Raw genomic sequence first — 17,171 nt, forward strand, 5'->3', positions numbered from 1 at the left:
AAACCTGTAATTTCTAATCTTCAAGAGCAACAAAGTTAAAAAGAAAACTTTTGGTTTAAAATAGCATTAATGAATATTTTATGGAGGTGATAGACAGCTCTGACAAAAAGCCACTGAATTTAACAAAAGGCTTTCCCATGACTTCAAGAGATTCTATGCATCATTCTATTTATTGCTTATTTTTAAACAATGGAAAACATTTATCTTAGTCAGTTAACGCAGTTTCTGAGAAGATCAGTGGTACTCTGGAATAGACTGATAATTTTTATCCTAAACCACAGAATATCAGAATAGACTTTTACTGCTCATGTCTTAGTAGTCATTAGGAACAAAGGGAAAAGAGACAATCCATAAAAATAAGAAATTCTACATATGCAACAATCCTAATACTTAGAAATAATAAAATAAGTATCTAACACTTACTTCTCTGCTCTGGAAAAACTTCAGTAGGATGCTGTAAAGAAATGAAAAATATCAGCAAAAGGAAAAAGTTACTCAAAGTAACATGCTACAGTTATTCAGAAATGTAACAAGAAATCCTACCTTCATCAGAGGCCTGGCTTGTTTGTCAAATAAGCCAGAAGGAAAGAGATAGGCAATGGCTCTCTGAAAACAAGAAAAAGATCTTGTATGTGACTTTTTTCCCACAAAAGCATCATCAAAAACATTTCTTATGTACTTTCTTATGCAAAAAATAGCACAACTTTTGTACAGTAGGCAACCAAATCAGTAAGAAAATATGACACATATGTGATGTGCTGAAAAGAAAAGCAGATATTTCCTATGGAAGCCTCAGAAGTAAAACCTCATTCTAAAGGCTGTACTCTACTGCACCAGAATGAGTGAACTTTCTTCTGCCAAATTTAGTTTTTATAGAATGCATTTATCATAACTTACCAGAACTACTCAAGTGCAAAGACTACCTTTATACACAATAATTTTCCAGTAAAATTTCAAGTGCTGTGACTTTCAGAGGAAATCACAACACTTATCTATTTATCTTTCTGAAAATATCAGTGCTTGCTAACAGTGCCTACTGACAGACCAAGCATAGAAATCTTATTTAAGGCAACAGGAAAAAGCCAAATTTTAAACATTTGGAATCCCACTTTCTACAATTTCCAGACATAGTTTCCTCAAGTCTAAAAAGACATGTTTGTTGTGGCAGTAATAGCTATTTTACATAGCCTAAATAAGCATTTCACTGATCACTGCATTTGGAAACAACCGTGAATCACTAAAATCTTCGCTGAACTTGAACTAACTGCCCAGAGAAGACAGACTCAAGTGACATCTTTTTATTTTTTCCCTTAGATACATGAAGGTTTGATAAAACACTTTAGAAAAATATGATATTCATCACACTCACTGTTTACTGTTTTCACAAAGCACAAGGTACATACTGTATTTTTACTTAATCAATATTTACCAGAACTTATGTGATATATAAAATTAGCATTATTTGCCTACAACAAATGAAGTTAGTATACCAATATTCCAAACCGTTCTGGCCAAAATGTAAGGTAAAGCACCTTACAAAGTTAAGCCCTGACACACATTTCTGTTCAATACCATCTTACTCTCCCTCCTCAATGTAACTAAACCATAATTTAATAATGCAAAAACATGCATTTGTCAAAGCTGTGTATATTGTTTGTAAAAACAAACCAGAAAGAGCTAGCCACCAAAAGCTCCCAGATGCTGGAGTCTGGCAAGTGTAGCCAACTTCAGACAGTGGGTAGCAGAGCTTCAGACAGAAATATTGTGCTTGTACAGTAAAATGGACCAACCAAATAAACCCTTCTGGCAGTGGTCTCATTTATATTTCCATTAGACAGTACAGAAAAGTGGAATTACAATAAAATCTGAGTTTAAAATCTTCTCTCAAGAAGAATGGCTCTTTGTTAGTTAGGCTACCTTAGGGCTATTACTTGCTGATAATTTTTTCCATAGACTTGGAGTGCTTTGTCAGTGCTACAACAGATTTAATATGCATGGAGTGTAAAAAGACCTAACCTATTACTTTCATTAATCCCCTACTGGCATTCCGAACAGAAATTTTCAGAATTCTGAAGCAAACAAAAGGCTTAACTTGATTTTATAAAATGGTAATTTTGTTTCTCTTAGTGACTACTGTATTCCCATTTGTTAGTCAATGGGCATTTTATGCATACACACAGTAGGTGAATACCTATTTATGAACAAATGGGGATTAATTATGATGACAAGAGAGAAATCCACTGTGAGCCAAATGATGTTAAACCAACACCTTATATAATATATTAATAGAAATTATTACAGGGTCCTGAGACTGACTGTGTGTGTATTTAAGACATAATCTTTATACAAGCATTTCCAGAATCTCAGCCAAAACAGTTACTGTAACTATGACACCTTAATAAATGCCAAACATAACAACTTAACATTTACAATGAAAAAAGTAGCTGCCATCTGAGACCTTCTACTTCTTGGAAAGTTTATTTTATTGCTAAGCATATACTCATGTCTTTCACCCTACAGCATGAACACATCCTGCATTAAGAAATCCTAACATCTACTCTCAGATCTCCACACAACAACTAGCCAAAGAAGAATGGCTCATTTTATAAGCTTATTTTTGCGTTGTTGCAAAATGGAAATAAATAGCCTTCCTGACTTCTCTCTTTTTATGGAAAAGTAATCAAGGATGAACTAGCCTGGAATGCAACAGATTCCAGCTCAGCTTTATTCAGAATTTTCTTCCTAATTTTACAAAGCTAGGTTCTCAGGCTGTACTTTACCAACTCCATAGAAAGTCAGACTGCCTCTTGTGAGCTTCATCTACAGAAGCTGATTTTGTCTATGTAAATGTTTCATTTTTGTAGAAAAATCATTTTAAAAAGCCCTGTACTAGCAATATAAAAAGATGGTGGATCAATCTGAGGAATTACATCAGAATTAGTCTCTCCAAACTGCAGCTGAAGCACATAACCATGAAATTATTTTCCTGAAATCTTTTTAAAATGTCCTCAGATATGGAACATAGGTTTCCTTTCACCAATCTCCAGGTCTCAAACCAAAATTCCATAGAGAATTAACTGCATGTTAGTTGCATTTTCCTGAACAGAAAAAGCAGATGAATGTCCCTTTTAAGACTTTATAATCACGGTGTAAATGCTAACAGTAAAGTTCCCAAGAAACCTTTACATTTAACTGCAGTTTCCCATTCCAGAAGTGGTTTTCACCTCAAGGGTCCTGGCCCATACCCTTTTTTTAGTGCTTATTTGGACTTGAACTCCAGATTAAAGAAACTGTTGTGCTGAATATGAAGAACTACTTTCTCAGTGTCATCATGTCAGCTATAGAAGATATATTCCTCCCATTCTAGACTCCACGGGTTCTGGGGCAGCTATTTCACGTTCTGTTTGATAAATCCTACTGTTGCCATTGTCTTTGGAAATAAACCACAATTTTCTAAAAGTGAAACATCCATAATTATTTTCAGCAGAATCACAATTAAAAATCCTGGTACCTAATAACACAACAGTATTTCCAAAAATAACTACATAAATTACTTGAAAAAGGGAGAATGGGTACAGTCTGATTCTGCTATGAGTTACTAAAAAAAATTTAGTCATGCCTTTTAAGGGTTTAAATATCTTTGCTTTTGAATTTCACTGTTGATCCACACAGAGAAATAGTCACACCTTTAAAAACAGCAGATCATAATGAATACATTAGCAACATGATAGTTTACATCTGACATTCTTAAACTGTACAGTTGGTAAACTTAACTTTCTTGTACCAAACTAAAAGAAATCCTCTTATATCATCATTTGTTGAAAGACCAGAAGTCAATAATATAGCCCACAGGACGAAAATGTCTTTTACTTGCAGCTTTAAGTTTGAATTCAAGCCAGTTGGAATAACAAGTACAACCTTCCATCCCAATTAAGAAAAAAAACCCCCAAACCAGAGAAACCAAAAAAATCTGGCATTCCTTCAAACACACAAACCAATTAATTAAATAATCTGTCCAGCTCTGCATGTGTATGTCATGTAAATTCAGTGTACCTGCCACATCCTCACCTTTCCTCCTCCCTGTGGATGTTGCACATCCTGACTTCTGATCCTCCTTCCCTTCCTACCACCCCCCTACAAGCCAAGAAGTTGTTTGCTCATTTTCTCACACATCAGAGACTAACTCTGAATCAAACAAATTCAGCTGGGTCAGTAAGAGTTACTTTTTCTTTTGCTTTTTATTTCCCAATATCTTGAGAAACTAAGAATTCAACACTTTAATTCAAATAGAGTTGACTGAGTCATAATGGGATAACAGACTTCAACAGTTCAGTTCTTCAGCTGATCTTGCCCATTTTTATTGAAGCTTAAACACAGAACATTCCACTAATTCCCATTGCTCAAAACATATGCAAAGACAGTTATCTAAGTAACATCCAGTGAAAAAAGGTATTTTAGGGAAAATGAAAGAAGAAAAAAAAATTTGAAAAACCAAACAAACACCACCTCTAGCCTGGGGCTCCTTTGCAGCAGCACCCTTTTTGGCAGCAGGCTCAAGAAACCAGCTCATTCCTTTTTAAATATACACGAATTTTTAATCATCAAAACACTGAAGTGAGAAGTGACACTTTATGCCATAACATTTTAATGAAACACCTGAGCAAAAGCTGTTTCAGCTTTTACTCCTCAACTTGATCATAAGAGAGCCACTTCCCTTCTTAAACTGTGCCTCTTGAATCACATCATTTAGTCAGTGTACTTCATCACCTCTTAGACCGAGATGTTTTCTGGAACAGCTGTTTTCCTTCTAACCACACTAGCAGTATTCTTTAACAGTTTTCAGCATCCAAAATCCAGAATATCTGGGGTAAACCCAGGAATGAATGAAACAAAAATGGGACACAAAATATTAACTCTAAAATATTTCTTTTTTTATTAACAGGACAGAAAAGGTTAAGAAAGAAACAAACCACAACGCCCCCCGCTCCAAAAAAAAAGTGACACAACAAAGTTTGTATTGCAAAACAAACCTCTCCTCTAACAACTAACTACTAAAATTTGTTAAAACCACCCCCATTGCTGTTCATCTACAGCTAAATTCTAGTTTGTACAGAAAGAAGTTTCAAATCCAAAGTAACATACCATTTTAACTCTATCACTTGAAAAAAAACCAAAACAAGCAAAACAATACACAGTCATTATATGAAAAACCCCACCTTTTTTTAATATTACATTATTTTTGTACTATGTAATCACTTTCAAAATGAAAATTAATCTTGTCATGAGCTTGCAGAGAAAAAAACCCCAAGAATCTGTTGAAACATTCTTTATTTCTATCTGCATTTCATTTTTTCAAAATACGGAACAGTATTAGAAAGAGTAAAAAAAAAAAAAAACAAAAAAAACCCCACAAAAAACCAGCAGTCATCAGCTCAGACTGATGCAGAAGTTAAAAAACACTGATGCAGAGCTTGCTTCCACTGGGGGAAAGAAACTAAAAAAATTTGAAAACAGCATTCTAGCTTCAACTATTTAAATGAATCCAAAATCCATTATTTATTGTAAGGACAATGCTGGACAAGGCACTCTTCTTGCAGACAACAGACAGTTCAGAAACACATTTTGTTCTGAATAACATTTCTGACATTTCACATTTGCCAATATTCACTCATTACTAACACTCTGTGTTGCTAAAATTTGAACATTATTTAGAAATGAGATGTGCCAAGTCACCTTGCAACTGGATGCAAGCAATTTTTCATGAAAGAAGCCTTATTTTTTTAAAAGAAACCTGATGAGGAATTAAGTCTTTCAACATTTAACATTTTCACAGTTAACTATCTTACTGGTATTTTTCCAACAGTATAAATGCTAGTAGAGGAAAACATATATTTTATGTTCAAATTATTCCATCTGCTTGACAACAATCTATTAGGTCGTAAGACAGACAACAAGCAAAAATGAATGCAGATCTTTAGCTTTTGAGTTTTACTAACTCTTACAGGGAACAAGTATTCCTTAATGATGAGCTCGTATCTGAGAGAGCATTTAGTGACTGCATAAAAATGAATAATAAAAATACTGGCATATAAATAGGTCATGAAGCTTAAGACACTCTTCTTGTATTAATCTTACTTAGATTCCTGGGCTTTAAAGTGGGATATCACAGAACTGACAGTGGAAAACGGCTGTGGGCTGTTTACTGCAACTGTAAGTTAGAAGTTAAATCACAAAATAAAAGGATTACAGACTCAAACGGGGAAAAGCACTAGGTCAGGACTGCAATCTCTATTAATTAGGTATCCCAGCTGGGCAGTGGGTATGCAGCTGTTAACTTGATCAATGACTTACCTAAATGTCATCTCTACTGATTCGCTTATAAATTACCAGCAAGTGAGACTAATGTACAGGTGCTAATTTATTTAAACTGTTCTCTGCAGTTCTACATAGCTTTATAAACTGCATCTGGCACCTAATGTTAGCTGTCAGTTGTACTTAGACATGCCTGTCCTAACGACTCTGTTCATTAGAAATGAGCACAAATTATGAAATATTGTGAAAAATGATACATCAAATGGAATGGGCAAAGCAAATCAATTAGAAAAACTTCATAGCACATATTCACACATAGGAGAATAAAACATCCTAGCTTCGGAGTGAGGTCTATAATACCAATTAAAAAGCAATTGGTAGACTTGTGCAGAGTTATATATCAATTTGCTGGATTTTTTTTTTTCTCCTCCAGAAATACTGTTGTAATGCACAGCTTAACTTTTCAATCCTAAATAAAAGTATCAGTAAGAGGCAATTCTGCCTCCACAACATCCGAGGATTAGCAAGTAAGTCAACTTATTTTCCTTTTTTAAAACTTCACAAGGTTTAGCTTTTATTAAACTCTACCTAAAACTCCAGTGAAGGACAGAATCCTAGGATGTCTACTTTTGAAATACACTGCAAAGACTGATTAACAGCAGAAGACATGGAGGTATATAAGTACTCATCAGAAAGAATTACTGCTGTTCAAAATGTAAAGCTTGGTAATTCTCCTGCCAGTGCTTAAGGAGCTTTTATATTTTTATAACAGAAATTTAATTATGCATAGCAGACACTATTACACACTCTAATTACTTCCCAACACCTGATGGAATATGAAGAAATCAAACCGCAGATACTTGGTATCACCAAACAAAACTACTCTTTTGGCTCCACTTCTCCATCATTTCGGAAGCAGTCTGTAAAGCAGTCCCATACTTGTCACCTGCACTGCATTTGTAAAAGCTAATTTCCAGAATGATTCTGCTTTTACTAATGGTGGAGCTTAGTTACTGTTGTGCAAATGATCATAGCTGTGAGGCTTTATAAAGAGGAAACCACTACATAGATAAGGGCATTTTGTATTTCTTGCTTTCTAGAAGCCTTCCCGCTAGACTGTGTCAAGGAAGGAAGGAAGCCAGGCTACAGATTAATGCATTCTCCTACCATTAACCCTTCAGGCAAACTGAACTATCAGCATCATCATTGTACTGTATTAACATGGGAGGTATTCGGACATGGTAGACTGGTGCATGTTTAGTTTACAAGAAAGTAACTCAAAAAAATAAATGTCATTAAAGGTAGGGAAAAAAACACTTGAAAAATACATGGAAAGAAAATTTTACAGTTTGCAGAGAAATAAAATAGCCAATGTAAAGAAACAGCCAGGTATTACTGCTAACCTCAATGAATACTTTCACTGTTGACCTTCCCCACTTACACCTAGACTGGCAGGGTCTCTGCACTGGCACTTGTTTGTAGAAGGGCAGAGAGATTCCTGCCTCTCTACACAGACACAGTACCAGTGCATAGCTTTGCACTCACAAAGCTTGACTTCCTATGGATTTGTGACCTGAACTCAAGCTGCCTTTATGGATTTTCTGATACTTGATAAAACTCAAGTCTCATTTCAGCCTTTTTCTCAACAGGCCATTACTCTGGATCACTTTGCCACCTATTTTTAGAACTTAGTTTTGAAGCCTGTCAAACATGTTTGAAATGAGCATGTATCACAACCTACATATTATTTCTTGGCATAAGCACACTGCCAAGACCTTTCAAATGGGCAGACAGAATTTTGCCACTGAGAGAGGCAACAAACAAATCTCCACTCCCTGAAAAAACTAAACCATGGACACATCTTGCTTTGCACTTACATGTCAGTAACTCTCTCCTAAGGGCCCTGCTGGCCCACTGGGCTGCCTTGGCTACAGCAGTAGAGTTGCTGCTGTGCAAAGAAAACTTCAGCCATGAGACTTCATGCAGCTTCACCTAAGAGTGAACGTCACCAAATGACATTTCTCCTTCCTACTTCTGACGTATGATAAAATAAGACAGATATGAAAGAAGTGAAGGCCAGGTGAGATATTAAAAAAAAAAAAAGAAAAAAAAGAAACATTCATGCAACAAAACATTTTTCTGAGTGAAAGGGAGCTTATCTTTACATAAGTCTAAATGACTGAGAGAAAGGGGAGGCCACCCATCTGCCAGTCATGAGGGGGAATCACAATAAAACAGTATGTTTGTAGGTACTGATATGAGCTTAAATTCACATCCACATTAAAATCCTCAAGCTAAACCAGTGCATTGGTTATAAAGTATCCTATAAAATTTAATATACATTACCAGCAACCACTGTATCACACAAGAAAACCCTAAATATACACAGCAGGTCAAATTGTGAGTAAACGTTTTGAAATGCTACATAAACCTTTACAGTGCCTCTTATAACCTGAGATCAAGGGGATTATCCATTAGCACTTTTCAAAAGAACCTACTGTGCTTTAACAAGATATAGTATACAGCTCTACACAGGAATGTGTGACCTCACATGGTAGCAGAAGCAGAATGTCTATTCACAGTCACAGTTGCAATGTTTGCAATGTATAGCAGCATTCCTGCTTATTCTGACAGTTTGATTAAAATTCACAGAGAGCTGAGGGGCTCATGCTGAAGTAAAGTGCTTTCAATATCTGAAACTCTACAGTAAATTACTTCTCCAACAGAGCAACTGTACTTACATCAATATCCTCTTGGGTAAAAGTTTCTGGATCTTCTCCCATCATGTTGGCTAAATGTCTCTTTCCTAGGTTGAACTCTTCAATCTGTTTTTTAATAAATGCCTCCGTGTACTTTTCAGGTCCTGAGGCTCCTACATTTTTCCTCTGCACTGCTGCAGTGGTACAGATCAGCCTTAATGTCTAACAGATAAAAAAAAAAAAAAAAAAAAGTGAGAGATTTATTTTACATTTCTGGCATAGTGAGCACTAAATAAAATGAATGCATGAATACTACAGCAAGTTATTCATATCTATAACAAGATTCAACACATCACAGGAATAAGCTAGGAAAAGCATTATTACTCATTAAACCATTCTCTTCCAATGGTTTAACATCCATGAACAGATAAAAATATTCTAAAACCTTCACATTTTTACACATTACAACTAATTTAAAAGATTTTTTTGATGGAAAGAAATATAGTATATCCTAAGTAAGGAACATCCAGCAAAAGCAAGGAACAGGACTGATCAACAGATCCCATCACAAAAGAAAACAAAAATCCTCAGCAAATAATCAGGATTTGCCTTCACCTAAAGGCATCCCACAACAAAGTATGATAAGAATATGTGGGGCAGCTCCCTAGTGGCTTTTCAGAAGCCACTGACCAAATACTGCTAAAAGCTCTGGAAAGGCTAAGGCATGTTCCTTCTTTGTTTGCAGTGCCAGAATGGTTCTTAAGCTTCTTCACTGTCTCAAGTAGACCTATTAGAAAACTAGTAGGGTAGTCCAGCAACCAATACTACTGAGCACTGCACCAGCTCAAGTCATAACTCAGAGGGCAGTTACCTTCTCAGGCACACAGGTTTGGTCTCACTTCTATCAAGATAATCAGCTGTTAAGATGACCAATTTCACTGATGCTCTCTGCCAGACAAACAGGAGTTTCATTGACAGAGCTGTAATGCCTCAATTCTGGCCTAGAGTCAATATTATGCACTATTTTGGCTCTTCAACATTAGTATTAAAGTTCTCTGCAACGTAACTATTCTATGAACTGAACGAGAACTGATTATTTGTGTGGTCTTCTGTGGGTGGGAGGAGGGAGGGAATCACAAGAAATAAAGCAATGTGAGACAGAAAAGCAAAGACAGAAAAAGAATCACTTCTGATTCAGAAAAATGCCAAGTTTTGTTCATCACACAGAACCCTCAAAGACTTCACCCCCACCCCTTCAACATACCATGGCTAGGCTTTGTGAGGAGACAGTGCAGCCTCACAAGGCAGAGAGCACCCATGGCACAGTTCACCCCTGCCAGCATTCTTCGCTCCACTCTCTTTATTCTTCCTGTGCCAGCTCTGGCACAGGACTCCTCTGCAAGCCAACTCAGCTGCCTACATGGGGCAGAACACTAACTTCTGCTTCACCCCAGCCAAGCTGGTAAGTCTGAGCAGTTCAGAACTCACTTTTCAGAGAATTGCCAAAGCTGCAACAAGAAGGTGCCTGTAACACTGAACTGGGAGAAAGAAAGCAGAGGGGAGTCCTTTCTTTACCTTCATTTCCTTGAGCAAATTATTAAATTGCCCCTGATGCTCTGGGAGCTGCAGCCTCAGTCTACCTCTAGCAAAACATTAAAAAACAAACACATGCAGCAATATGAAGTAGTTAGGGTTCTGATTACAAGGAACAGAACAAAGGTAGTATTCAAAATTATTCAATGTTCTCTTAGTCATGAGAATTGTCTTCTTCAGAGCGCAATTTAGACATGCTGAGAATTTTGATGGATTTCATCCTTCAATTCAGCTGAGTTCAGTTAATATAAGTAAAATAAAACACTTGCTACCCTCCTGTAACTAACACAAATACAACAGTAATCTCAAAACCCAGTTATAACCACAATACAAACACATCCCATCTAAACAAGGTTACATAAATGTATTTGCAAATTTGTACCTTCTGTTTGTTAGCAATGTCAGTTAGCTTACAAGAACTTCTCCTGTGACAAGAAGCTTTTGGTGTTCTCCATTACATGGTCAAGCCCTACATTAAGAGGAAATGAAACACAGCTTTTCTTTCTACTTTCACAGAGCCCAGTTGGCATTTTGGACACCTGGCAGTCCAGGATGGACTGATCCAACTCATCTAATTTGCTGCACATATGTAAAGCTGTTCATGACCAATTTACCTATCCATGCCTGTGTCAGTGTTCCATACACAAAACTAACACCTCACCTTGAAATTTCAATTTGAAATGAAGACTACCATATGCAGCCTTAAACCTGCATATAGCCCATGCCTGGGCTGCAAGATAGGTCCCTTGAATTCATTAATATAATCATGGTTTGATATAGAAGGTAAAATAATCATGGTTTGATATAGAAGGTAAAGTAATCTTTGAATAAGATCACACATGTCAGAAAGGACTGACCCTCTATGCTTTCACCTGACAGATAAAGATTTGCCCCTCAGGGTATAAAACTCAGGAAAGTAACATATACCTCGGCTCGAAAAGATTTTAAAACAGGTCTAAAGTAGAATTTGGTGCTTAAGAGCCTGTTGCTGCTTCATTTTCTCCACAGCTTATATATATTGCATGTAGCACTAATCCTGGTTTGTCTCCTCCTTTTTCTTTTCTCATTAATAGTCATGTTTCCTGTGAAAAAGCACTGACATACACAGAATGAAAAGAAAAATAATCAAAATTTTAAATGTACACATTTTCCACAGGCAAGGCTCTGGTGATTTCTTTATAAAGCAGTGAGGAAAGCAAAGGCATCTCCACATATTCCCTATTCTTCTCTCCTAGTCACTCCTCAGGAAAGAATTCAATTCATCTTCTGCCTAACTTGTCTTAATAGTAACTAATTATTTGTAATTCTTGTTAATGAACATATGATTCCTTATTACTTGGCCCAAAATAGCTTTCTCTGTGGTACGCTTTAAACAGAATACTTTAAAAAAAGATTGCTTTCATCTTATTCCTGTCAATTTCTATTGTAATTTTCTCATTTTTGTCGTTCTTCCCTCAAGCTATTCATAGTCTTCCCTAGTTTCAATTCGTCACTAATCAAAAGTCCCTGGACTCACAAACTGTTCATAATTAGAAAACAGCCTCTTATGTAAATTAATATCTATTGTATTGGCTACCTCTTCTGGGATAAGAGCACTATTTCATGGGTGGCACAGGGAGAAACTGCAAAGCACAGCTAAATGCTTCTGGCATTTCAGTCAAACAAGAAGGCATGCTCCTCTACTTTGTAGAGGAAACCACAGAGGTTTGCATTCACTTCTCACACATTTCATAAAGCCTTACTGAAGACGGCAGCCTCACCATTTAAAAAATAATATTAATGCTTATTAACAATGATCATGCTCTTCCACCAGAACATGGGAGAAGGCAAAGTCTTTACTTCTGGACACAACTCATTGTGATTAACCATTCCTTCCCAAATACTTTCTGAGCAACCTAGAATTAAAACTGTTTGGCAAATCCTGATTTTACAGGAGTCCATAAACTTAAGAGAAAATTGTCTTATGTTAAATTTGCCTTCGAAAAAATTATCATTTTCAAACAACTGCAACTTCGCAGGCCTATTTTCTTCCAAGAAGAGAAGTAACTAGGACTGTCTGTTTACTCATCCTGTTCATTTTGCTTCACTGGAGTTACAAAGATATAAACCACAACAACAGAGAAGTCAAGTTTCCTGTACTTTTGGAATGGGAGGAAAGATGGAGTCAGGAGATTTAAATTCAAGCCCAAAATTGCTTGTTTTACAAGACACAGATACAGAGACAGAAGATGACACCAAATGACATGGCACATATACTGTTGCATCATTTCCATGATTGTTCCATGCTCTAAACTGCAGACTTCAGCCACCTCCTTTTCGAAAACCACGCAGTACACAAACAAATTTGTACCAAGAAGTTACCTCTGGGGTAGGACTTCACTAAGAGATGTGGAACTGGAGCTGTATAACCACATCAGTAGCCATGACTAAAGCTGCCCAGTGTCCAACACTCCAGCTATTGGCACAGCTGCTGCTACTGAACCCAGCAGACATGCAAGACAGTCCTCTGTTTACTTGTTGTACAAGAAAAAAAAATTTTTTACATAGCAATTATACAGAATATAAATGCTAGAGCCATCCCCATTTCTAAATAATTGATTTTTCCTCAATAAGTGAGTTTTGGATTTCTAGAGCGCTGTTTCACAAAAATGTTTTAATTGATTTATTTAAAACAACATCAATACAATCTTAGATTTTAGCTGGCCTACAAACTAATCATGCAAACCAGTATCAGATTGATGTCTCAGAAGCATTTTGCAAAACACACTGGAAAGCATCACAAGATGCCAGCAAATATGCATAAGTGATTTGATGTTATTTTTCATACCTGATTTCACAAAGTTTTTCATCAGAAGAAGATTTTTTTTCAAAATTAGGTCCCTTGGCAGGTAACCACAGAACTGCATCTCACCTGCTCAGAAACGCTGCTTTCTGTGCATGTTTAACCAAATCTACATATTGAGTTTTGCTGTACAGTGGGGAAGTAAAAAATAGCTCTAAATGCATCAATGCATGGCAGAAGTCAGATGTGTCTAACAGGGAACAGAATTCAGATCTGGTTGTTTTTAGGCACAAGTTTTCAGGTACTAGGAGGCTTTTCAGTTGTGTCTTAGTTAACAACTGCAAAAAATGCTTCTCTTAAATTTCAAGTTTGTAGTTCAGAAAATCTGTCACCCAAGTACCATAATCTCTGTCTGATATTGGTACATGTAACATCCACAGTGATTTAGACAAAGTACTCAACCCAATCAAATTAAATAGGAACTCTGAACTCTTCTGCTGAGAATAGCTATTCAATCACATCAGTGTGAATGATAGATTGTAACTAAGCTAGATCCTTTTTTCTTTATAAATAGCACTACATCTCTGCTGTTTGCTTATTGGAAGAATAGGAAACTACACCTGTTGCTCAGTCAATGCTAAGGGAACTGGAATTACAAAGTTGCTCTTCCATTTTGCCTCTCAATGCAAGAAACTTTAAAGTTAAGAAATTAAATATTTTCTCCCACTAAGACAGACAAGAAGTAATGAACTAAAAAAATTGCAAGGTATTTTTAGGACAAGCATCATAAAATAATTTCCAAACAGTCAGGACAGGTAAACGTTTAACGTAAGAAATTGTTATAGCAGGTCACAACATGGATACATCAACCTCTACCCTGTTCTCAAACACAGCCTGTATGAGAGGCCCAAGGACAGGACAAACAGGTAGTGATAATTTTCCCAGGGCACTTGCCTGGTTTCCAGCCATCTGTAGTTCAGGCATGCCACTATCTTCTTTTTTTAATGGTGCTCAGTGGAATGTTCTTATAAGTTTCTCAACTTGCTTTTTGTATTCACATAAATGCTTGCATCCCTGAACATTCTCACCAAACAGTTCCACAAGTTAACTACACCTAAGGGACAGAAGAGTCTCTAAAGTTTCTGGGCCCTGTCTCCCATTAGTTCTCTTCATATCCTTTGGTTCACAGACAGCTAGACAATTTGTGTATAGCCACAGGCTTAGGTACTGATCCCCTCCCTGGGGGCGAGAGGAATAGATAAATGATCCCTCTAGACCCCTTCCAGTCCTGCCTTCCTCTGTGACATCTCCTTTGAGAACATTCTCTCATTTACAACACAAATCTTAAAACTTAAGGATGTGCCTCGCCAGGAAAACCAAGTTACTGTCATAATCATATTTCTGACACAAGACAACCAAAGCAACATGAACTACTCCAACTGAGAATGGAATCAAGTATTAGAGTATTTTCAGCTTTATTCTTTGTCATTCCTTGCACACCTTAAGAGCATGTATTCCTGACTGCTACATAAAGAACTACCCACATGGGCACCAGATCTTTATGCCTAATGAGTAAAGTTAATCTAGATGTAACCAATATAAATAGCTCAAATTGCTCCTTCTGGTATTACATTTCATTTTCTTACTGCATCTTCTGTTACCCCATGCTTTGGTTTAGGTCAGTCACCAACAGTTCTTCAGCCCATATTATCCTAAATTGCTTTGTAACTTGAAAGCATTACCAGCAGGCCTTTTTATCCACTTGCTGCTCACTGATTAAATATATATACAGGTGTATCAAATACCACTGCACAAACAATACTGACAGCAGCTAAGCTTTTTAATTAAATGGCAATCAGCTGAACACCCCTACCCCCCAAAACAAAACGATTCTGTTTAATCGTAAGTTACCTTACTTGCAGAGCCCATTTCTCTTTCCACTGTAGGTATTCAGAGACTTGTCCTTGTGCAACCTGGTCTAGTGGGACATACCCCTGCCCACGGAAGGGGAGTTGGAACTAGTTGGTCTTTAAGATCCTTTCCAACACTAATCTTTCTGTGATTCTGTGCCTCATGATCTACTCACCTGCTGACCAACCACTGACAGAATCACAGCATTGTCAGGGTTGGAAAGGATCGCTGGGATCATCCAGTCCAACCCCCCTGCCAAGGCAAGGTCACCTGGAGCAGGCAACACAGGAATGCTTCCAGGTGGCTTTGGAAGGTCCCCGGGGAAGGAGACTCCAGGCCCTGCCAACACCACTGTGAAGAAGTTCTTCTTCGTGTTGAGGTGGAACTTCTTGTGTTTTACTTATCATTCAAAATTATCAACCTAAAACCTGCCACTTCTTGCGCCGGCTTTGCTCTATATACCGCTCTGTTAATTCCTGGCTTAACCAAGCTTCTTCTGCTCCACATCAAGGGAAACAAACACAGCTCACGGAACAGACGAGCTGAACGCGGCGCCAGCCCTCGACACTCCCCACCCGCGTAGGGCTGCCTCAGCCCCGCCGGCCCAGGAGCAGGGGCAGCAGCACGCCGGGGCCTCCCACGCAGTGTCGCGCCGTGGGGCCATGCCCGGCGTGGGGGCCGTGCCCGGCGGGGCCATGCCCGGGAGGAGGCCGTGCCCGGCCCTCACCGCCCGCCCGGCTCTCACCTGCGCGCGCGACCCCGCGCCCCAGCGGCGGCACAGCGGCAGCACGCGCCCCACGGCCGCGGCCATGATCGCGCCGCTCCGCCCTCCCATTGGCGGGCGGGGCCGGGAGCGGGGCCGGGCCGCGCCTGCGCGCTGCTGCACAGGCCGAGCCTGTGGCCGCGGTCGGGAGCCGGCGTCGCTTTTGGCTCGGCGGCGCCTCGGTATTGCTGAAATCCAGCCCCGTCGGGAGAGTGGTGGCTTTTACCTGGAGTGACAGTCACAGTGGCCACCAGCTCAGCAGGACACCCCCGCCGCGGCCTCGTGTCCCGGAGGGACAGCGCTGAAAGCCGGACTGCTGTTTGAGTACGCAGCGCTGTAACTTGCAGCGTGTCTGGGGCAACCTCACTGCTCTGGAGAACAAAAACCAGATTTCACCTTAGCTCTGAGCTGGTTTGTTTGGGTTTTTCCCATGGGGAAAAAATCAGGGAATCACAGGATCAGCTAGGTTGGAAAAGACCTCTGAGGTCATGGGGTCCAAGCCGTGGCAATCACCGCCGTGTCAGCCGGACCATGGCGCTCAGTGCCGCGTCCAGTCTTGCCTTAAACACCTCCAGGGACGGCGACTCCGACACCAGCGCGGACAGCCCATTCCAATGTCTAATCACCGTTTTGGGGAAGAAATTCTTCCTAATGTCCAACCTAAACCTCCCCCGGTGGCTTAAGCTTCAGTTCGTGTCCTCTTGCCCTGTCGCGGGTTGCCTGGGAGAAGGGGCTGATCCCCACCTGGCTACAGCCGCCATTCAGGCGGTTGTAGAGAGCGAGAGGGTTCCCCCTGAGCAGCCTCTTCTCCAGGCTAAACAGCCCCAGCCCCCTCAGGTGCCTCTCATAGGACTTTTCACCAGCTCTGTTGCCGTTCTCTGGATGATGTATTTTAGAAACACAGCGGTCATCTCTTGCTGAGGGGAGACTGGTGTCAATCCTGTCATCTCCCAGGGGGATGACAGGGTCTCTGGATGCTGAACCTTGGAGCCTGAGAATGTTTCTAGTTTCTCTGAGTTACATAGGGTATACCCTTATAGGTGATTGGATTTTGTCAGTAGTTTTTTCTACCACGGGAGAAGTGGAAATGAATTAAAAACTGAATTTAAGA

General features: G+C 39.0%; 1 protein-coding gene across 1 annotated transcript in view; it reads right to left on the reverse strand.

Annotated features, from left to right (window-relative positions):
- The window catches only part of MRPS9 (mitochondrial ribosomal protein S9), a 34,175-nt gene extending 18,041 nt beyond the window's left edge, over nt 1-16,134 (reverse strand). The window contains exons 1-4 of the mRNA XM_084226389.1: nt 16,043-16,134; nt 9,054-9,233; nt 544-606; nt 424-454 (exon numbers count right to left, since the gene is read on the reverse strand). Coding sequence (XP_084082515.1) covers nt 424-454; nt 544-606; nt 9,054-9,233; nt 16,043-16,132 — 364 coding nt within the window. The 5' untranslated portion in view covers nt 16,133-16,134. The remainder of the gene's footprint in view (nt 1-423; nt 455-543; nt 607-9,053; nt 9,234-16,042) is intronic.
- Nucleotides 16,135-17,171: the final 1,037 nt, after the last annotated feature.

This window comes from Fringilla coelebs (assembly GCF_963513975.1).
Source record: "Fringilla coelebs genome assembly, chromosome: 2".
Taxonomy (NCBI): Eukaryota; Metazoa; Chordata; class Aves; order Passeriformes; family Fringillidae; genus Fringilla; species Fringilla coelebs.